At 37.3% G+C, this 22952-nt stretch overlaps 1 protein-coding gene across 1 annotated transcript in view; it reads right to left on the reverse strand.

Moving 5' to 3' along the window:
• Window positions 1-22952, reverse strand: part of USH2A (usherin) — a 798563-nt gene that overhangs the window by 407172 nt on the left and 368439 nt on the right. Inside the window, exons 31-32 of the mRNA XM_032136481.2 lie at window positions 15848-15961; window positions 13743-13904 (exon numbers count right to left, since the gene is read on the reverse strand). Of these exons, the coding sequence (XP_031992372.1) occupies window positions 13743-13904; window positions 15848-15961 (276 nt within the window). The remainder of the gene's footprint in view (window positions 1-13742; window positions 13905-15847; window positions 15962-22952) is intronic.

Consider the following 22952-nt stretch of genomic DNA (forward strand, 5'->3'; position numbering starts at 1 on the left):
ATGAGCAATTTAAAGCACAGTGTTTTCTCCAGCTGGAGGCAGAAGTCAGAGAGATTTGAAGCATGAGGGGGATTGGATATCCTGGAGGTTCCCCATCACTGAGATGGAGGGAGCCATGTGAAAGGACCTGAGGTGGCCCCTAGAAGCTGACAGCAGCTCATGACTGACAGCCAACAGGGAAACAGGGATCTTGGCCTTACCACTGCAAGAAACTGAATTCAGCCAGCAACCTGAATGAGTCTAGAAGTGAATTATTTCCCAGAGCCTTCAGATGAGAGCCCAAACTGACCCAGCTCTGGATTTTGGCCTTGTAAAGCCCTAAGTAGGAACCCAATTAAATCCACCCAAATTTCTGATTTACAGAACTTTGAGTTAGTACGAAGTATTGCTTTAATACCTTCACTCCCTGGCCTGGCCCATAACAATCTGCCATGATTATCTCTCAATCCTCTTCCTCATCTGCTGTAGCAATGGAAATAACTCCAGAACTCCCTTGGAAGTCATGTGTTAAATAAGACAGAATCTGCATCTGCCTGCATTCCTGAATGACTGTGCAGAAAAAGGAAACTCTGTGGACCAAACTTTGTATGCACTCAATGCTAAGTGAACAAGAAATAAACTTTTATTGTGTTTTCACTATTTAAAACTATCATCTCTCTGTATGTATATGTGTGTATGCTTATAACATCTAGCTTATTTTAACTAATATAGAGAAGGTTTTATAAGATCTGAGACCTCAAGGAAGACAATGATTCAGCCACGTAAAGAACTGGGGAAAGTAAATTCCAGTCAGAGTGAACAGAAAGTTCAAAAGTCTGCATGTAGGAAAACGCATGTGACATTTCACAAAACAAACCAACAGAAATAGAAAACCAACGTAGTGTTGTAGAAATAAATGAGAATAAAAGAATGATATAAGGCTAAGAAAGTAGATAGGAGCCAGGTGATAAGTGTAATAGGGCAACAGGAGTTTGGATTTTAAGACTGGATGTACAGATCTCTTGAGCTCAGGAGTTCAAGACCAGCCTGGGCAACATGGTGAAACCTCACCTCTACAAACATTAGCCAGGCGTAGTGGCATGCACCTGTGGCCCCAGCTACTCAAGAGGCAAGAGGATCATTTGAGCCCAAGAGGTCGAGGCTGCAGTGAGCTGTGAATGCGCCACTGCACTCCATCCAGCCTCAGTGACACAGGAAGACCCTGTCTTAAAACAAGAACAGCAAAAAAGTTTGGATGTGAAGGATGAAGGAGGAGTAATCAAAGATTAATTCTGGGTTTTTGTTTGGGAAAAAGAATGAATAGTGTTACTTTTCCCTAAGATAAAAAACTCAGAAAAAAGAGCACATTGGTAGGAGGTGGCAGATAAAGTAAATTCAGTTTTAAGGAGTTGGAGTAAAAACACTTGTAGCAGGAGTGCCCAATATGCAGTGAGAAAAATGTTCGTGGCTTAGGAAAAATGTCTGAAGACAAGGACTACTGAGTCATCAAAGGGAGATTGTGTGGAATGTTCCAAGAGGAATCCTGGGGGAAACCAACATTTGTGGGTGGAAGAAAACGAGGAAGAGATCACACGAGAGCTTGAACAGTAACAGAGAAAATTGAGAAGGAGAGGCATCACAGACACCAAGAGAAGAATGTTCTGAGATGGAGGAGTCATCAACAAAACATCATGAATTATACAACCTCCACTCTGTCCCTGAATTGGAGACTACCAGAACATTGACAACCTAGGTGAGAACAGTTTCAATTGAGTGGCAAAGTAGTTGTGGAGTCAATGGAGGTGTAGTGGGTTGAATTTTGTCCTCCCAAAAGGTATCTCCATGTCTTAACTCCCTGTACATGTGAATGTCACCTTAATTGAAAATAAGGTATTTGCAGATGTCATGAAGTTAAGCTGAGGTCATACTGAAAGACGGTGAGCCCCAAATTGAATATGACTGTTATCCTTAGAGGAGGAGAGAACTTTAGAAGAAGGGAAAACACTATGTAATGATACAAGCAGAGATTGGGGTGATGCAACTGCAAGCCACTGACTGTCAGAATACCACTGACTGACAGAAACCTGCCAGAAACCACTGTCAGAATACCACTGACTGCCAGAAACCACTGGAGGGCGGGATAGGCAAGGAAGGATTCTCCCCTACAGTTTTCAGAGAGACCATGGGCCTACCAACACCTTCATTTCAAACTTCTAGCCTCTCAGACTTCGAGAGAATACATTTCTGTTGTGTTAAGGCATCCCATTTTGGGCATTGTATTAAGCAGCACTAGGAAACTAATCACTCCTATAAAGAATCAAAGAAAGCAAGCCAGAGAAGTAAGAGATGTGATTGTGAAGATGCAAAAAGTAAGGCTGGGAGCATTCCAGATAGAATTGATTATCACCTTTTCGAAATACTTTTTATTACTGTCATGGGCCATATCCATCTTAAAACTGATTGTGAACAGATACCTTAAATTCTCTGATATGTTTTACGTATTTCAGGAAAGTTTTAGAATGTTATTAATCACAGCATCAAACGCACAGCACTAGAGTTACAGGTTGAATTGTGTTCTCCCCCAAATTCGTATGTTGAAGTCCTAGCCCCTAGAACTGCAGTTGTAATTAGTTCAGAAGAGGTCAACAAGGTGAGCCCAAATCCAAGACGACTAGTGTCCTTATAAAAAGGAGAAATTTGTACACAGATAAGCACACAGGGAAAACATTATGTGAAGATGAAGGCAGAGATTGGGATGATTCATATACAATCAAGAAATGCCAAATATCGCCAGCAAACAACCAAAACGAGGAGAGAGGGATGAAACAGATTCTTCCTCATAGCCTTCAGAAGAAACCAGTCTTGCCAACATCTTGATCTGGGACTCCTTGTCTCTAGAAGTGTGAGACAGTCAATTTCTGTTGTTTAAGCCATCTAGTTTGTGTTAATTTTGTTACAATAGTCTTAGCAAGCTAAAACACATAATTGAACAACAAATATTTGTATATATTTGCTATATATTGGATGATTAAATGAAAAATCCTAAGCTACAGGAATAGCCTACCTCAATAAAATTGTTTACCAAGTTTAGCATGTTACTTACATCCAAATTATGCATTGGTATTTATTGTTATTTTCTCAAGAATATTAATTTACTGAGTCTCAGTGTTTTTTCAACCTAATTCATTCCAACTCAATTCAGTGAGTTTGTTGGATGCCAGTTGGGTCCTTATTCCTATGTGAGATATTACAGAAATTTTGAAAATAAATAATGGCATAATAACTCTACCCAGTGCACTTACATTCTTATTTTTAATCAAGATTTACTCCTTTTAAAATGAGTCAATATTGCAAGATAGAATGTGTCCAAATGACAAATGTGTAGGAATTTGATATGGAAGAGTCTATGAATCAAATGAAGATGTGGGAATTGAGGTAGATCATCAAATATACATAACGTTTTGATGCTGGTAGATAGTGCTAGAGGTCATCTATGGTATTGGCTAGAAGGAAATTAGTAAGACGATCAACCTGATTAAATATAAGGTGAAGACTAGGGAAAACTAGAGATAAGTATTAATGGTTAAGTGTAGTCAGGTTCCCGAAATGTCTTCCCTTTCTATCAATTTTATCACATATATTAAAACTGGGAATAACATTACAAAAAGGATCTGATTTTTAATATCCAAACTGTAGAGAATTTAAAAGATTGAAAGACTCTGAAGGAAAAGAGAAAAAAAGCAATACCAGACTCCCATTATTAAGAGATAATCACTATTAGTATTTTGGTATATATCTGTATGGGGACATACCTATATGTGTATATGTACACATCCATGTATATGTATCTATGTATATACACATATATTTTAACAAATTAGACTCAAATATGTGTAAAATATTTGTTATTATCTTTCCAAATTAAATATTTTTCTACAGCATCATAAACTTTATGGTCACACAACATTACATTGTTGGAAACTCAGAATGGTTTATATGGTTTGTTCGTTTGTTGCTAGTGTACACGGGTCAGTGACTTCATGTGCTAAATTCTAATTTCACAGATGAAGCATTTCTATAATTATTTTCTAGATCTGGACTTGGAGAAAGAGGTAGATGTTTCAGTTTGCAAATTTTCCAATGGCTTTCTGGAAGACAGGAATTTAACAACTAACGACATCTTAGCAACTGCCTGTAGATCAGAGGGTTCTGAATGTAGGTACAGGAACACAAAAAATTGTTGCACTGATTTACTCTCCCTCCTACATCTCTAAAAAAAGACAGTGACAAAAGAGAACATATAAGGAAACTATGAAAATTTCATAGAAAATGGAATTAAAAAATAAAAATATAACTTTTGTTTCTCAACATAAGCTCAATCAAGGTCAAGACATTTTTGTAAGTGATGATACCAGCCACTTAGTCCATCTCTGAATACCTGTTCTGGGAATTTAACCTCAATGCAGTCTTTTTTACATTATTAACTGAAGAAAAATGGGTGCTCTTTAAAGATTTTTTTAAGATTAAGAAACGAAAAGAAGTCAGAAGGAACCAAATCAGAACTGTAAGATCCTAATGATTTTCCGTGAAAACTGTCATACAATTTCTCATGTTCAATGAGAGGAATGAGCAGGGGCATCATCATGGTGAAGAAGGACTCTAGTGAAGCTGTCCTGGGCATTTTAATGCTAAAGCTTTGGCTAACATTCTTAAAACACTGTCATCATTAGCAGATGTTATTGTTTTTTGGTACTCCAGAAAACCAACAAGCAAAATGCCTCAAGCATCCCCAAAAATCTTTTGCTATGACCTTTGCTCTTGACTGGTCCACTTTTGCTTTGAGTGAACCACTTCCACCTCTTAGTAGCCATTGCTTTGATTGTTCTTTGTTTTCAGGATTGTACTGGTAAAGTCATATTTCAACTCCTATTACAATTATTTGATAAAATGTTTCAGGATATTGATTCCACCTGTTTAAAATTTCCATTGACAGCTCTACTCTTGTCTGTAGCTGATCTGGGTGCAACAGTTTTGACACCCACTAAGTAGAAAGTTCACTCAACTTTTTTTTAACTTTTATTTTAAGTTTAAGGGTGCAAGTGCAGGCTTATTACATAGGTAACCTTGTGTCATGGGGGTTTATTTTACAGATTATTTCATCACACAGGTATTAAGTCTAGTATCCATTAGTTTTTTTTTTTTCCTGCTCCTTTCCCTCCTGCTAGCCTCCACCCTCTGAAAAGCCCCAGTATGTGTAGTTCCCCTCTATGTGTCCATGAGTCTCATCATTTAGCTCCCACTTATAAGTAAGAACATGTGGTATTTGGTTTTCTGTTCCTGTGTTAGCTTTCTAAGGTTAATGTCCTCAACTTTAATTTTTCAGTCAGAATTGTACAAAGTGAACCAATTGAGATGTGTATGATGTTGGTTGTTTGTTAATTGTTGGTCTTCTTCAATTAGGAAATAGACAAAATGAATATTTTCCCCTACAAATTGATGTGGATGGTCTGCCACTGCAGGTTTCATCTTTAATACTGTCTTGTTCCTTGTCCTTTAAGGAAAATGAGCTATCCACTTGTAAACTGCCAATCTCTTTGGGGCATTGTCCTCATAAACTTTTTGTAAAACATCAATGATTTCACTATTCTTCTATGCAAGCTTCACCAGAAATTTGATATTTGTCCTTGCTTCAGTTTTACTGAATTCATGTTGCCCTGGTAGGCTCATTTCAGACTGATGTCTTATCTTTCTTACCACCTCAAACTAGATCCTGTTCAGGCATGTTATAACAAGTTAGTATGAGTTTATTTTGGTGGAAAAAATGTAAATCCTTGCATTTTTCAAAATATGCATTTTCCATAAGCTTTTTGAAGACCCCCCTCCACTTTCTTATTCTATTTATATTAAGTACAAAATTAGCAAAGTCAGTTTATGGTGTCAACACTCAGGAAAGCAATCAGCTGAATCAAGATTTGAGGCCACAAAATCAGGAGCTTTACAGGGTGCTGACAATGTTCTGTTTCTTGTTTTGGGTACAGATTCCATAGATGTGTTTCATTTGTAAATATCCATCAAGCTGTACCCTTAAGATGTGTCCACTTTTCTGTATTAATTTATAACGCAATTTAAGCACTTTAAAACATACATAAAAAAATAGCAACTCTCAAAATGCTGAAAATAACAGGACATCTCTATTTGTAACACTTTTAACTGAAGGACACATTCCATTATCTTTCCAGCATTTAACTCCATTGCTTTTCTAACTGAATATTATTCTGATGATTCTTCTAAAATCCCTTTAAGCATAGAATCTTTCCCGATCATTTATGAACATAATATTCCTTAATTAGGTTAACAGATCATATAATATTTAGGTATGGGTCTTAAAATGTAAATTTAAACATATTTTATTTCTTCACATACGGGTGCATTATAGAAGCACCTTAATGGAAGAATGACACTTAGATTGTATTGTCTACAACTAACCACAACTGATATTCAAACATTCTGTACAAGTTATTTCATTTGACCCTTTGTTGCTCGATGAATAAGACTCTTGAGAGTATAGCATCCACTGTTCATTAACCCAAGGATCTGGTATATAGAACAACCTTGAACAACTATTCTGGTGTCTCTGGTCACAGAGTTAGTAGCTTAGTAATTTGGCTTTGAAGGCTCCAGCTTATTGCATAGCTTGACTTTCGTTCCTTCATGTCCTTAAAGTTTCTCAGACTTTGTACAATTTAATACTATATGACTGTGACATCAAAGGGAAACATGGTATGATCTCATGAGCAGCATGGTGACTCATGGATGAGACTGTCATCTTACCTGGAAATCCTCACATGCTCTGCTTTATTAATATTAGAGCTTGCAACAGAACACAGGCGTGTTAACAGCATTCCTTTAGGTAATAGTATTTTTGTGTAAGAGGAGTTATTTCAATGTACTGCAATGTAATATTTAAATATGCAAAATAAAGAAAATATCTAGGTTAAAGTAAAATTCTATTTTGCTAAGAAAAGACCTTTTGTAAGCCATTGATGTGAATGAGTATAATTTAGCTCAAATTTGTAGAGTGCTGATAAGGTTCCTTGTAACGCTCACATAGAAGTGCCTAACCTTTAAATGTGTTTTTATTGTGCCATAAGCGATACAGCTTCTTCGTCAATAAATTTCTCATCGTAAGACTTAAGTGTTTGGAAAGTTTAAGATGAGCGTTTCTATTTTGCTATTTATACATAGTTCTCTTTGACCTTGGCAAATAAGACCAAAAAAAAAGTTTTAGCACTTCTAGTTGGTTAGACATAGATAATTATTGCCTATATGATTTTACCAGAATTCATCCACTTTTTCTTCCTCTTTCCCCCTGCCCACATCTGCCTTTCTACCCTCTCTCTATTTTTCTGTCTCTCAATTACATACACACACACACACATGCACGCGCACACACACTTATTACATTGCTATTATCTATATCTTACTGCCTCAGTCTTAGTGATAGAAATCCAGGTCCTGATGGAAGAGCAGTCGGAAGATGCTATCTATGGTTCTAGATATCAGTCACTCTTATTTAACTATAAGATGACTATGTAGATTTATCAGAGGATACATTTGAAAATACACATGTGTTATGGCTTGGTGTGAGATAGTTGTTATTTTTCTATAATGTCCCTATTAACCTTTCCTCCTTTGGAGTTCTAATCATTATCCACAGCAATGGCTTAGGTTGGCTTAACCAAAAGCAATTCAGATGGTCTTTTCTAACTAGGAAGCACAACTCGCATAAACCTCCTTGCCGGGTTTGGTGGAGACTTGTCCTGATTAGCACCATCGTGCTATTTTTGTTTCTAAAAAGTTTGTAGGCTTTTCGGAAACATCTTATAAACTTCTTAAAAACGGCCAGTTTCTGGTAGGGTGCTCGTTTAAAATAAGAATAACCTGTGGCTGCAGTCTGGATAGTCAGCATCAATCAGATGCTATCCAGCCTGAACTTTGAAACAATCCTGTTATGTTGAACAGTCTCAAGAAGGATATCTTTTGTCTACTTGTTTGGGAATGTACTGTATACACACATCTTAAGTGGCCCGCAATAGCTCTGCTAGTGATATCAATATAGGTCCTTCAATCTTTCGATTATGTTTTTAATCATAAGCTTTAAAGTACAATTGTTTTTACCTCAAAATTCTTAAAAATCTGTTATGGGACAGAAATAAGAGATTAATGGAGATCTTGCAAAAAAAGATAAATGGCACTACCAGAATATCACAAAACTGGGAGAAAAATTAATTGAACCTATACTTTTGATAAATATTTATTTTTTGCAGAAGAAAAATGCATACTAGTTTAAGCTGTCATTATACTAACCTACATCCTATTTTTCATATTATTAGTAATACATAATGTGGTAGTTTATATTCAAAAATAAAACTAGAATGTATATACCTCATGTATTTATCCAGAAATACACCAAGGTTACTATGGTTACGAAAAATCCATTACCTTTGAATACAGAATGAAAAAGTTTGACTTAAAGTGTGTGCTATTTATTATAGCAAACATCAACAGCCTTCGGGAGGTTCTCTAACTGGATTCATTTTTCAGTGTCAGAACTGACCCACCATACTACTAGCTTATGGCCTATGCAAGGTAAAATTTTGAACTGTATGCATTTTAAAATATATTTTGTACTAAGTCAAGGTGCAGCAATGCCTTTGACTTTTAATGCTTCATATTTAAGAAAAAGAAGAAAAAAAATCCAAGCCACCTGGATGCTAAGTGGCTTCTGAATTGAAATGCATTTACTTTGCATGTGCCCATCATGGCAGCAAGATCCACTGGCAAACCCTAAGGGAAGAATGTCGATTCAATATGGAAGCCTAAAAGGAAACTACAAGCAAATGAAGTAGGAGTGAGAAAAAAATTGTTGACACTTTTTGAATATTTAGGAGGGGACATTAAACCAAGTTAGTAGAGAAGTTCCTGATATTGTAGAAGGCAAAATATTTTAAACAGTGTGGGTGATTGTAACCAGAAAAAACAGGGTAGCTTGTGGAGAAGTCTCAAAATTATTCCTTACTCCAATTAAATTTTTGCTCACCAAGAATGTGATTAGATGAATGAAAGGAAAATATAAAAGGTTAATAATTATTCAGAAAAGTATTCACTATAACTAGTACTTTAAAATGCAAATTAAAATAACTTTTTTTTGGTAAAATAATCAAATATTTAAGAATATAAAATTCACTGCTGACAACTTTCCTGGAATAATGTGACAAACTATATCAAATATTCTGTAAATGTTCATTACCTTTGATTTGGCTATTCTTCTAGGAACCTAGCAAATAAAGATTTATGTATAAGAATATCTATGTCAAGATATTTAAAATAGAGATAGATTAGATACTATTGCTCGAGTGGTTAAGTGCATTAATAAATATCCATTATATGCTATATGAGATGGAATATAATGTTATTCAAAACATTTCAAAATATTTTTAGAAAAATGTTTAATGATACGATATAGTCATAATAAGGGAATATGTAAATATTCAATATCGTACATAGGTTATAGCTCAATTTTGTTAACATGAATAAAGTAGTAGAAGGAATTCCATCAAATATGAGTTTCTATATGACAGGATTCTCAGGTATTACTTGTCTGCATATTTTTAAATTATTTTCTGTAAGAATATATAACTTTTATAATTAAAGATATTATCAATTATTTTCCCTATCTAGTAAACTCTGTCTTCCATTTCTCAGTTTCTCTATGAAGAAACATTTCAGCTCTATACAGATTCACATTAGTGGCCCTAAACTGACACTATTATTGAAATCACCAGACATCATGAATAGAAGTTCTACCCACAAACCACTCAGTGTGGAAAAGATACTATGTCACAAATATCCTGACACAAAGACAAACAGTAAGTACCAATAGCATTGTAGATAGATACATGTTACGGTGTAGACTTAAAGTGCCCATAGAAGCTAAAGCCCATCCCAGTGGCTGGATCAGTTTCTCCACAGCCTTCTCCCTTGCTGACTTCAGACAGACAGAGTCCCTCTCCTATTTAGTCTTCTCTGAGAGTCTCTGTAGATAGCTAAACTTTAAAAATATAAATGACCTGAACTTAGTCCATATCACAGATATAAAATGTGTGGTCGTAAGAGTGGGAACGTCATCCAATAGGACTGGCATCCTCAGAGGAAGAGGAAAAAATACCAGGGATGAAGTCACCTGAAAGAAAGGTCATGTGCACCCACAGTGAGGAGGCCACTATCTGCAAGCCACGGAGAGAGACTCAGGATAAATCAAGCTTGCTTATGTCTTGGTCTCGGACTTTCAGCCTCCAGACTGTGAGAAATACGTTTCTATTAAAGTCACCCAGTTTTGTTATTTTGACATGACAGCCCTAGCAGACTAATACAGGTGTTCTGGGGTCTTTCTTTTAGAGTTGTGGCAAGGAAAAATAAAATATGAGCAACAAGCAGAATATATAGAAAGCAGAAGATTTGTGGCCAGACAGATCTACATTTGAATTAGTTCCTCTGATTACTGACTAGAGTTTCTTAACCTGTCTAGGTCTCAGTTTTTCTAGCTATAAAGTTAGAATAATCATGTACATCTTTAAACCCCATATTAACTTTCTCAGTTTATTTCCCCTCTTTGACCAGCATTGCAGTACCAATATGCTTCATATCCTAAACTATTTGGGGATGAAAGCAACAAGGAACATAGTTGCTTATGAAATGCCAAGAATGCTACTGCAGAAAAAAAAATGCTATGGGTAGTACTAGAGATATATTCTTTAAAATATTACATAAAGATTGAAAACCATTGAAGAATCAATCTATTACCACTGTAGCAAGAAAACATGGATGTAGGCACTTTAAAAATATTTCACTTTCTTTATATTTGGGGCTTCTATTGTAATAATACACTATGGTGCCATTTACCACAATCTTTCATCAGGGCCTATATTCACATGGTGTTCTTGATAATTCAAACAAACAAAATACAGAATTCAGTGTCATTTTGCAGGTGGTATTAGAAATTGATGTGAATTCTTGCTCCTCTCCCTACACTGCCCTTTTTCTGGTTTTGTCCAGTGTAACCTCATATGGAGTTCTGTACATTTTGGAAAGAGTCAAGACCCACAGTTTGAGACCTGCCATCAGCTGCACCACTTCCCTGTGGACACATTCAGCTTTCGTTTCGGCACATGGAAGGGATCTTAGTTTCTCTTACCCTGGCTGTATCTTTTCCATTTTTCTCTCTTCTCTATTGCCTTATTCCTACCCTAATCCTATCCTCCATCAGTTCCCCTTTGCTATCTTCTTTTTTTTATTCCCAGGAATCATCTAACTTCATTCTTTCACTCCTTTAACACTTTTTATTTCATTCCCACTCTGTGATAGGTCCAAGAGATGCAGTAATGAAAAAAAAACAAATATAGTTGTGTCCTTAATGATCATTATGGTTCAGCAGGGCAAACCAATGAGCAAACAAACAGTCTTATTCAAGATGACACAAACAAAAAGCAGCGATGTAATATAAAGGTAATCAGTAAGCATACAGGGTCATACCTGTGTCACACGTGGGGAGCAAAAGGATTCTGAGAGGACATGTCTATTCTGGTTCTAAAAGTTATGATATCCCATTATATGCAATGTACCTCTTGGTCAGAGAAGTGCTTTGCATGTTAATTATTAACATATTACATTAAAGATGTAATATATGTGAAAATGTAATATATGTAAAGGTTCAAAGATGTAATATATGTAAAGTTCCTTCCATGGTGTGATTTAATTTTTTCTGAATTAACTTCCGTGGTTTATAACTTTTAGTAAAATCATGCCATAAGATACTGTTGGAGTAAGATTAACCTGTTCAGTTTTTACAATGAACTCTGTGTTGTACAGGAGATAACAATCATAACTTCTCTTTACTAATTGCTAATGACATGTTATATATTTTATACATGGTTCTAATTCTCTTTAAAATACTGGAAAATGTAATTAACACCATTTTACAAATTCAGAAACTAAGACAAGTTAAAACACTTGTTTTTAAGACCACATTCTTCAACACAGCCAGAATGCTTGGGTTAGTACCAAAGCCTCCGACTCAAGCTGTGTGACCTTGGGTTACTTAATCCTTCTTTGCCTCAGTTTCTTCACTTGTAAAATTGGGGTGTAAAATAATACCTATGTTGTGGAATAAATACTATGGAATTCTATCCAATTATGAATAATAAAATATAAAAGTAATTGTTCTTGTCCTTTTAAGATTCTCAGACTAGAGGGGGGCCAAAAAAATGTAAACCTGAGAATGCAACTGGATGAATATACAGCTCTGTCCACACGACTTGCTCCAGCATCTACATGTGCCCCCATGAAGTTGTGAGCACCAAGAGAAGAGGGACAGTGTCTGGCCAGTTTCCCTATTACAACCTTAGTACCTGGCATTAATGTGAGTGAGTGAATACATAAATAATTGATCCTACCTCTGATTCTAACTTGTTATGGCCTTTATGAAGAAGTTAATATCTCTAGGCCTTGGTTTTTTCATCAATCAACATTTGATTAATAATGTCTCACATGAGAGTCACATACGGTATATAAAATAATATGAAATACAAAACCACTATAAGTATAATACAAATATAAACACAGTACAGGCAGCATACATAATGCAAGTCTTGTGTATTTAGAAAGTTTTTCAACAATTTACTTCATTTTATTGCAGTATCATCACCCTTTATAATATGATATGGGCAGATATACCATGTTTCCTCTCAGATCTAAAATTCAAACCACACTGAGTCACACTTCTGAGTCTTAAGACTATTACACATTAGTGAGGATTTTAAAGTATTCGGTTGGTGCAAAAGTAATTGCAGTTTTTGCCATTACTTTCAATGGCAATTATTTGATGATGTCATTGATCCAACTGGACACTGTGAGCCTGACTGGGAAAACACTGGCTCCCAATTTCAATCCTGTGTGGTCTGCTGAAGTCAGAGAAGTCATGTGGTGAGCTCTTTGTGCTTAGCACATTTGTACATTTCTAGGCCTTCTCTGCATCTGAGCAAAGGTAATTGCTGGAAGGATTTAGGTAAGGAGTGGTGGGATCTATAGAAGAGAACACGCAGTAGGACAGCCCTGGGTGGAGGGAGGTAACATGAGCACTTTTCCATTTTTTTTAGCTTCGGTTTCACCATAAATCTAATATGACCTTCAAGATCATACAATTGGAGTGATTAACAGGAGATAAAAATAAGCAACCCAATTTCAAAAACACATTTTCAGATAACTATAGACTCTATCTGGTATGTGTGTGTGTGTGTGTGTGTGTGTGTGTGTGTGTGTGTGCAGTCATTCCTCAATATCAGTGAGAGATTGGTTGGTTCCAGGACCTTCTACTGATACCAAAATTCATGGATGCTCAAGTCCCTGTTACAAAGTGATGTATTATTTGCATATAGGCTATCCACATCCTCCTGTATACTTTAAATCATCTCCAGATTCCTTAGAATACCTAATACAATGTAAATGCTATATAAATAGTTGTTATACTATGTTTTTAGACTTTATATTATTTTTAATTGTTGTGTCGTTATTCTTTTCACATATTTTCTAAGCATTCTTGATTAAATTTGCAGATATGGCACCCCCGGATATCGAGAGCCAACTATATGTATGTTTATATTTGAATATAGACTATAACAATTCACTGATAACTCTAGAGGTCTTACCTGTGACTGTGTAGTTCTCCTCATTGCCTGAATAGATCAGCCTCCCATCCATGTATAAACAGTACTGAGTTATAATACCATTCGCCTTTTTGGGTGGGTTCCAGGAGAGCAGCAAAGAATTGGGAAGGGATTTGGCTACTGGTGGCTGAACCTCTTGTGGGGCTGTGGAAGAAAAGATTTATAGAGTCTAATTTTAGTTTACTTTTCTAATTCAAACTTTTCAGACCCAAACCAATAAATCATGGAATAAACCTGAAATCCCATGCATGGAAATATTCCCGATTCGTGGGCAGCTTGTCAGTAATTGCTTTGGAACAGTGTTAAATAAGTGTCCCATATTTATGAGAATTTGTATCAATGATGGATGAGGAGTACTTACACTAGTTTACTTGACTGATGCTTGTCTTACTCCATCAAAAGTACTATTAACCCATACTCTCTATGTGGGACTGTACCTATTAAAGCAAATCAAGCAGATAGAGTCCCCTAGCCTCAAGGAGCTTGTGATTTAAGATGAGTAATGCTGGTGAATGTGGTTCATAATATAAATTTTTAAAAACCTATATGTAATGATAAGAATGGCCAGAGCTTGCATAATCGATTTAGTCAATTATATATGAAAATTTTCGTGCATATTTTTTTAGAAAGAGCTGTTTATTTTATATAGTTGTCAATGAATTGGGGGTCCTAAGAACTAAAAGTTTTTAAAAAATTTTCCTAAACTCCTCTATCATTTAGTAAATTCAGAATTACTTCATGGATATTTAGAAGTTTGGGAATGTCTTTAAAAATAAAAAGGAAATATAAACTAAACAAGAACAGGGATCTTTCTGGGGCATAGCTTGAAATTGGTATAAGGGACACCAGGTAAACCCTAGACAAAGGATTTAGTGGATATAGAGAAAATAATGCAACATAGGGCTATTTGTCCCATATTGAGGCTGGTCAAAGTCCTTGTAAGAGGGGATGATAATCCTGTCTTCAGCAGATGCAATGATACAACAAAAACAGTGCTAGTTCCAGTAGACCAGATGGAGAAAATGCTGAGGCTGGGTCACTGACAGCATAGTTCAGGTGAGGGGACTCTGATTGGTTTAGGTAAAAAATACAGCATATAAAGGGTCACAAGAAGGATTTTACAAAGTCCTTTATCCTGTCCTGGTTTCATCCTATGGGTCCATGTCTTCCTTTCTGTTACATATCTTCAGTGCAAGTGGTGCTTGGTAAAGGGTTTAAAAGAGGAAGGGGGGAATATATAGATACTGGGAAAGAGAGAGAGAGAAAGACTGGCTGATTCTTTTTCCATAAAGATCAAGCTTTTAAATCTCCTAAAGAACTTTTCAACTAGTCAGTATAAGAAATGTACAATTTCTCTTATCCAGAATAGAGAAATATGAAGTAACAATGCTTCAAATGTTTTGAGAGCTGTTATTTCTTGAAGTGATGCATTCTGATGCTTGAGCAAAGCTTTCACTTTGGCGTGCTAAAATATTTTCTCTTTCTCACTGCCTTCTTAACATATGCTTTCTGAAACCTTAATTTATGCCAACAGTTTGTAAGTTCCAAGTACAACAGAAGTGAGACTTAAGTCGGAAGGAACTAAGCAATGATTAATAATGCCTCAATTGGCATTTGGAGGTTTCATCATACTGAAATAATTGTTGCCTGTGCTGCTGTTTAGCAGTTAAAAAAGACCATGGAAATCAACCGTTTGATTCTCAATTTCATACTGTGCCATACAATCAATTCTTTTTAGTCAGACTGTCTCTAGATTTACTTCTGAGCCATAGTAAAATGAGGAAGCTTTCATTAATCTTTCAGATGCTTCATATTAATGACAAGGCTCTTGCATGAACAATGTAACAGCAATTAAAAAGCCCATTAATCTGCATTACAGCTATTAAAGATGCATGTCATTAAAGGGTATGGAGTTTGATTCATTTTCGCACCCCCCAAAAAAATGGAGCAATTATGGCTTGGCAATGCACTTTGTCATCAAATTAGGTTGGGGTTTTCCAGCAAATGGCCTTGCAGCATTTAGCTCTTCTCCTATTTTATTATTCATGACTGAAATGTGGAAGTCAAGACCTTTGAAATTACTTTACCTTCTTGTGGAGTAGAGATGTTCAATGCATGCGAGCTCTCAGTACAGCCAGCCAAAGTGCAAGCAGTTAGGGTTACTGCATAGTTTTTGAAGGGTAGCAAGCCTGTCAATATGCCTATAACAGAAAGGGACAAAAGAGCGTTGCATGTTTACCATAAGCTCCAATAAAGAGCATCGTGTGTATATCTGCATGTGTGTCTATAAGAGAGACAGACAGACAAAGACAAAGAGACCAGAGACAGAAATAAAAAACATATTCCTCTTTCAGTCATTTTTCTCCCTTTCTGCTGATTGTTGAATGGAATGACTCATGAGAAAAAATTGTGAGACCAACTTATTGTTAAAACAGCTCTCAAACAGCATCTGATGTTTCTCCCATTAAAATGGGGAGGGGGTTCCACATATAGTTCGTGAGGCAGAGCACAGTGTTTCCAATAGCTAAGATATATATTATCTCATTCCAGGATCCTAGACCTCCTGCAGAAACAAAACTATTTAATTTTCTCTAACCTAGCATTTTTCAACCATACTTAACTAAGGAGTCCTTTTTATAGGGCACCTATTAACACACTTTAAAAATGCTACTCCCAAGAGTGGCTTCATTATTTTAACAGTAGGCCACACATATACAAACCATTTGTTTATGTTGTAGCTAACAAGTATGCAAATTAACATAGTTGAACAATTAGCAAATTAGATAATTATACTTTTGTACTTCTACTTGCAAAATTATTAGTTTATTTAATTAAGACACCTGTCTTAAACGGAAGTGTTACACATGGAAGTATTGAATTAACATGGCTTGCTGGTAGATATATGAGATTTGTTCAGCAACTAAAAGTACCTGCAGAAATGAAAACACATTTTGTTTACTAGTGTTCATAAGCAAGGCAGAGACTCCTCATTTAGTTAATCCTGTGAATTAAAAAAAATATCCAAAATATAACTTGTGCATTTGCTCACCACCGTTTTTCCACAAAGACATTTTTCAGAGCAATCTTTAATCCTAACCACATAGCTTATCACTATTTTCATAAAAAGATGGCCCTACTCGTGGTGTCTCTTTATTGATGAAACCTTCAATCGTTCAGAGAATACATTATTGCTTTAAGGTGCCAATTTTGATGACAGCTTTCATCATTCAAACACAAATTTTAATATACATGTTTCCATAATTTCCCTCCCCAGTAGAAAATTTAAAAAATTAAAAGATCAACAAGCCAGGATGGAGCAAAGACCAGTTGTTTGCTTTGACACCTCCCACTTGCCCTTAGTCCCTAGGGCTGTCTCTAAGTCTTCATTCCAGCAAAGACCCAGGCATCTCCGTGGGCTACTGAATCCTGTCTGCCATGCTTCTACATGAAAATATTCATCCACTTGGCACCGTCATCTTAGCTCATGGCCAGAGAAGACAGCAAGCCAATGAACTAATACGCACACATGTGTGACCATCTCATGCCAAATTCAGCTCTCTTTAATTTCAAAACCCTCTCGTGTCAGAACCTCCTGCTTTCTCTCATTCCTGCCCCTGTGATTGTCATTTCCTCTTAAATCTCCCAGATCATGACCCACATTCTGAGTTTACTTTCTTTTAAGAAGTTATTTCTCCTTCCACCAAATGGCTTAAAAGCAAGCTAACATTATCACATGCACATCTTCATAGTGGAGTAGTGTGGAAAAGGGCGCCGATGCTCGGGACAGACTGCTGGCTCCAAATGCTAAATCTGCTGCCGATTGGCCATATGAACGTGGGCAAGTTGTTCAGACTTCTGTGCCTTAGTTTCCTTGTCTGTAAACAGTTAATAATAATCTCGGTCTTGAAGGCAAGGCCTTGCAGGCCTCATATGTGGGATGGGGATAATACTTACCTCAAAGGGTTAGTATTAAGACTGAACAGGCCGGGCACGGTGGCTCACGCTTGTAATCCCAGCACTTTGGGAGGCTGAGGCGGGCGGATCACGAGGTCAGAAGATCGAGACCACGGTGAAACCCCGTCTCTACTAAAAATACAAAAAAAAAATTAGCCGGGCGTGGTGGCGGGCGCCTGTAGTCCCAGCTACTCGGAGAGGCTGAGGCAGGAAAATGGCGTGAACCCGGGAGGCGGAGCTTGCAGTGAGCCGAGATTGCCCCACTGCACCCCCGCCGGGGTGAGAGAGAGAGCCCCCCTCCGTAAAAAAAAAAAAAAAAAAAAAAGACTGAACAAGTTCAGGACTTCAGAATACTTAACATGGAGTATTGCTAGTCAAGAGCTCTAGTGCAGAGCTATGCCATCCCAATTTAGGCTACCATTGCAACTCAATTTCTGCCTCTACGTGCTACTAGACGATTTGTATCTTCTACTGTTTTTTTTTTTTTTTTTTTGAGACGGAGTCTCGCTCAGTCGCCCAGGCTGGAGTGCTGTGGCGTGATCTCGGCTCACTGCAAGCTCCGCCTCCCGGGTTCACGCCATTCTCCTGCCTCAGCCTCCACAGTAGCTGGGACTACAGGCGCCCGCCACCACGCCCGGCTAATTTTTTTTGTATTTTTAGTAGAGACGGGGTTTCACCATGTTAGCCAGGAAGGTCTCGATCTCCTGACTTCGTGATCCGCCCGCCTTGGCCTCCCAACATGCTGGGATTACAGGCATGAGCCACTGTGCCCTGCCAACACTTTGTATCTTTTAAAGATCAGCCGTGATCCCTTAAATACCAAATCAAATAGCCCTTCCTCAGTCCTTATTCTCCCTCAACTTCCTTCTGTGACATTGAATTTTTTAGTTGTTCTCCTAAACTCCTGAGAACTCCTTTGTTTCCTTTACTGACTCATGTTCCTCTCACAGTCTCTTAAATAGCTTTTGTTTCTCAAGATTGGGTTGTTGTCAAGCTTCTTTCTTTTTCTAAACACTCGCCTTTGCTAGCTTATTGAGCCTTATCTCTCAATGATCACATTTGTATCTACAGACTTCACATCTCTCCCAAGCCCTGGTTCTGGGTTTCTATCTGCAGCCCATGTATCCACACCTGGATGTCTCACTGGTATTTCATACTCAACGTGCCCCAACCAAGAATCAACATTCTAAATAATTATGTAAGCTTCATTTTTCCATTTTGTAATGCCTCCACCACGATCCCCAAATTCCAGGCTCAAAACTAAAGTAGCATCATAAAATGTGTTTTAGCCATTCTATCTTTAGCAAATCTTTGGCATTTGCCATGTCTTTCCTATTGCCAAGTTGGAAACTACTGTAAGATTCTAAATAAGATGACTTGCATGTCTGAATTAGTATAATGCCACGCTAACAAGAAATGAATCAGCCCCCAGAGAATAAGACTTTTAATCCTAATGTCAATAAGAAAAGCATGTTGGAATATGAGGCTAGTTTCCCTTTATCATCACTTAACCTATGGGGCATATGTGAAAAGCAGCCCCCTTCATAGATTAGCATGCTTCAGCTGAGGCATAGGAACACCATGCCCAAAAAGAAACAATGCTGATATACAGGTTGGTTATCTGAAATCATTAGCATGAAGATGTGTTGTACATTCAGGAAATATTATCATAGAGAAACATAAAAGCAGCTCTATGATTGTGCAATTTTATAGCCTGGCTTTATAAAATTCCTTATACTAAGACATTTCTTTCCAAATCATAACTAAAGTGCAATATTGAAATTTTAATTGTTATATCAACTTATCAGGAAGGGTATTCTATAGACTTTCAGAGGGATTGTATCAAACCAGATCCCGAGTTCACACTCACTAAGTGATCTTTAGTGTTTTATTTAATGTTTCTTGTCTTCACTAAAGGAGTTACGTTGTGTATAATATGTGTATAGTGAGAGTCTTTTATTAATTTCAGCCACTCCTTATTTTAAGGACCTTAAAAAACAAGCACTGCTCATCTCAGCAAACTTGCTTTCTTCAGCTTTGATTTGGTAGAGATCTTTACCAAATTGTATTGTATTTCATAGAAAAACCCTGAGACTCTTAAAGAAAGATGCTGGAGAGAAACTAGATCATCTTTCAAGCCATTTATCAAAGTGCTCACATTTCCCATTTCAAGCCAGGTGAAACAATAATAAGCCCTGAGAAATGAGAGCTGCAAAATAGAAAACAGAAAAAAAAAAAAAGAAAGAAAAAGAAGAAAGCTGATGTTTTGGTTCTTGCCAACTTTGGATCCAAGGTGGAAGGTTTTAGATGGCTTGTAAATCACACTTTCAAAAAATGTGCTGCATTTTCTAAGGCTGGAGTGCCATTTCTTTTCTATTTCCAGTAGGGAATCTTGTTCATCATGCTGTGTGTCAGAGACAAAGTTTGTCAAACCATCTGATAATTTTCCTTAAAGGCAAGTTAGTATTATCTACTTCAGGAAGAAGAACACTATAATGGTTCGCTGTGCTTTCTCCTCCTGTCAGGTTAAAATTAAAGGTTATGCAGGGGCAAGAGGCTGGTCAAACATGTGATCTTCATTAACTTGGAATCAAGACAAGGTAATTTTATTGTTGGAGACACGTGGTTTATCTCCTTTGATTCTCAGTAAGGAGTGTTTACCAGGATGGATTCAAGTTGAAAAGTTGTGACATGGCCAAAGAAAGAGAGTGACATATTCTCTCTAAGACTATGTAGATTGTGGATATATCCTTTGAGATCATTGAGTGATTATCCTAATGGCTTTGCTTTAAGTGTCAGGGTTCTACTTAGATTAGGTACTCTCCGGAAAATACAGTGTAACTCTGAAGATATATCATCATCAAAAAGCATTTATCAATGTTTCTGCTATACGCGTCTAGAAAAGGTGCTATAGAATACAATTGATTTTTACAAGGTTTCTAACATAAGAAAATATTGGAACTAGAAGAACTCTTATAATAACAGATTGATACATAAAGCAGAATGTTTGCATACAGGCCAAGTGGACAATGACATTTATAAGATTCAGACTTACCAGTTCAAGATGATAGGAAGCCTAAATTTAATTTAAATATATATTTTGGTATTATATTAAAAAGAATACTGGGAAATATAGAATTGACATATCTAAAGGAATCCTAGACAGAAAGCCCAAAAATAGAAAATGGGGTAGTTGCCTTTTATGACACTTGTGACACTTGGGGTTTTTATACTGAAGAAGTACATTCTGAAAGGGAGAACTTTAAAATTGGTTTGGTTGTGAATCTCTTCGTTTGGGACACATCCCAGACAGAGAAGTCTTTTTTTTTTTTTTTTTTTTGAGAGTGTCCCTATTACAAGGCAGGCCAGATGACCTCGCAAACTCCCTTGCAGCCACAAACTCTGTGAAATCAGAAAATGGTCCCAACCATGTCAGGAAACCTGCTAGTCCCTCTTGGTAATGGAAGGGGGCAAGCTGAAGAAACATTCAATAAGCATAAAGTAAGCATTATTGATGTCTTAAAAGTGTTAGTATCCCATGAAACACAGGAGCGTGGGTATCCGGATTAAAATCATTGGCACCAGCAGGACCATAACTCTCACTGCTAAGCGATAATGCATTTTGCATTAATGCTTAACGTTGAGAAATCCTGACATGCCACACCAAGGGAGTTTGAAGTCAAGTAAGCAGATTCCCTTTGAATTGAAGTCCTGTGGACCACAGTGGGTGCAGAAAGCCCAAGCTGAAAGATCAGGGGGCAGGGACTTGATTTAAGGGAAGGAAACACATCACAATAGGAAGGTTAAGAGGCCTACTGCATATGGCTCCAAACTCTGTGCTCTCAGGGTTTCCACCTAACAGAGGGGAAGAGCATTGGCCTAGAGAACTTGAGACTTAAAAGTCCTTCACAGTGATTTGGGAATTCCTTGAACACAGAGGGCATATCCTTTTACTTCTTTCCTTATCCTCTATCCCGGCAGCTATTAGTATGGTTTACCAAAAGTGAGCACTTGACGGGTGACTGAAAATTAAGATTTTGCAGACTCTTGGCTCCACTCCACTAGGGTATTTCTCTCACTATAGGAGAGCCCGACTCCCACCACGCCCCTTCCAGGGAACAAGCAAAGTGACAGACATTGTTTCTTTTGACTGATACATTATTATCTACAACGCTCCCTTTCCTTTGCTTTAACCTCAAGTTTCAAAGGAGCCAAAGAAAAATATTAATAATTGGAGGCAGCCTGACGACCTAAGACAAAATCATTGTGGAGCTGACACCAGTTCTGCAAGCTTTTGCGCCTCTAATGGGACACCCTATGCTGAGAAGCAGCAAAACAACAGAGAAGGCTGCTTTCACGTTGAAGTTTTATGATTAACTCCTCTGACTAAATGCAGACAAGTATAAATGCTCTGCCTGGAAATCGAGCCTAAGACACAAAGCAAAATGGATCCTTTTTAAAGCCAAGCACATTTCAGAGAAGAAAAAAGGACTCCGTTTCTACTTACATACTTCAGCAGACTCCTCCTCCCTCCCCCACCCCACCCCCAGCTGCCAACTAAGGTGTTTGGCCGGCATCCACTGTAATCCGTTCTCCTTCATTATGTTAATCTGTGGGCGGAAAGATTTCTGTCATCTTCGAATCGCTTGTACAGCAATGGTAAACACCTTGGCCTGTCTGTAATTGGACAGGTGTCTGCATTGATGTCACCCAGCTTTTAATTCAATTAAAGAACTGGCTGCTCTGCTCTCATCACCCACTCATTTCCGTTGCACTTTTAGTCTGGCGGTGAAATCTGCACGCAGCAACTGTCTACCCTGAGTCCAAAGTCAGGGGTCCCCTTGTAAGGATCATGCACAATATTTCAAATGGACTCCAACAATCCAAGAGTATTTCCACGTTAGCAAAGGCATTTGGGATAACATGGAGAATTTATCTCTCTTTTTTTTTTCTTTATCTTTATATTCTACTGCATCTAAATGATATCTTCTACTACTGGCCAGTAATTAGGAGCAGTCACGGCAAACAGAAAAGCTGTTTCTAGCTTCCTCTCCCCAGAGTTTTCCCCCATCTCAAGAGAACTCATCAGAGTACAATGCTCTTATTTATTTGCTGGCATTTCACATTTGGATCAAGAAAGTGAGGGTGGGCAAGAGCAAGACATTTATTAAGAGGGCCATCTGGTAAGGGATGCACACAGGCAGAGCTGCTACTGCTACCTGGAGACATAATGGAAGA

Source organism: Hylobates moloch, unplaced genomic scaffold (assembly GCF_009828535.3).
Source record: "Hylobates moloch isolate HMO894 unplaced genomic scaffold, HMol_V3 SCAFFOLD_18, whole genome shotgun sequence".
Classification (NCBI taxonomy): domain Eukaryota; kingdom Metazoa; phylum Chordata; class Mammalia; order Primates; family Hylobatidae; genus Hylobates; species Hylobates moloch.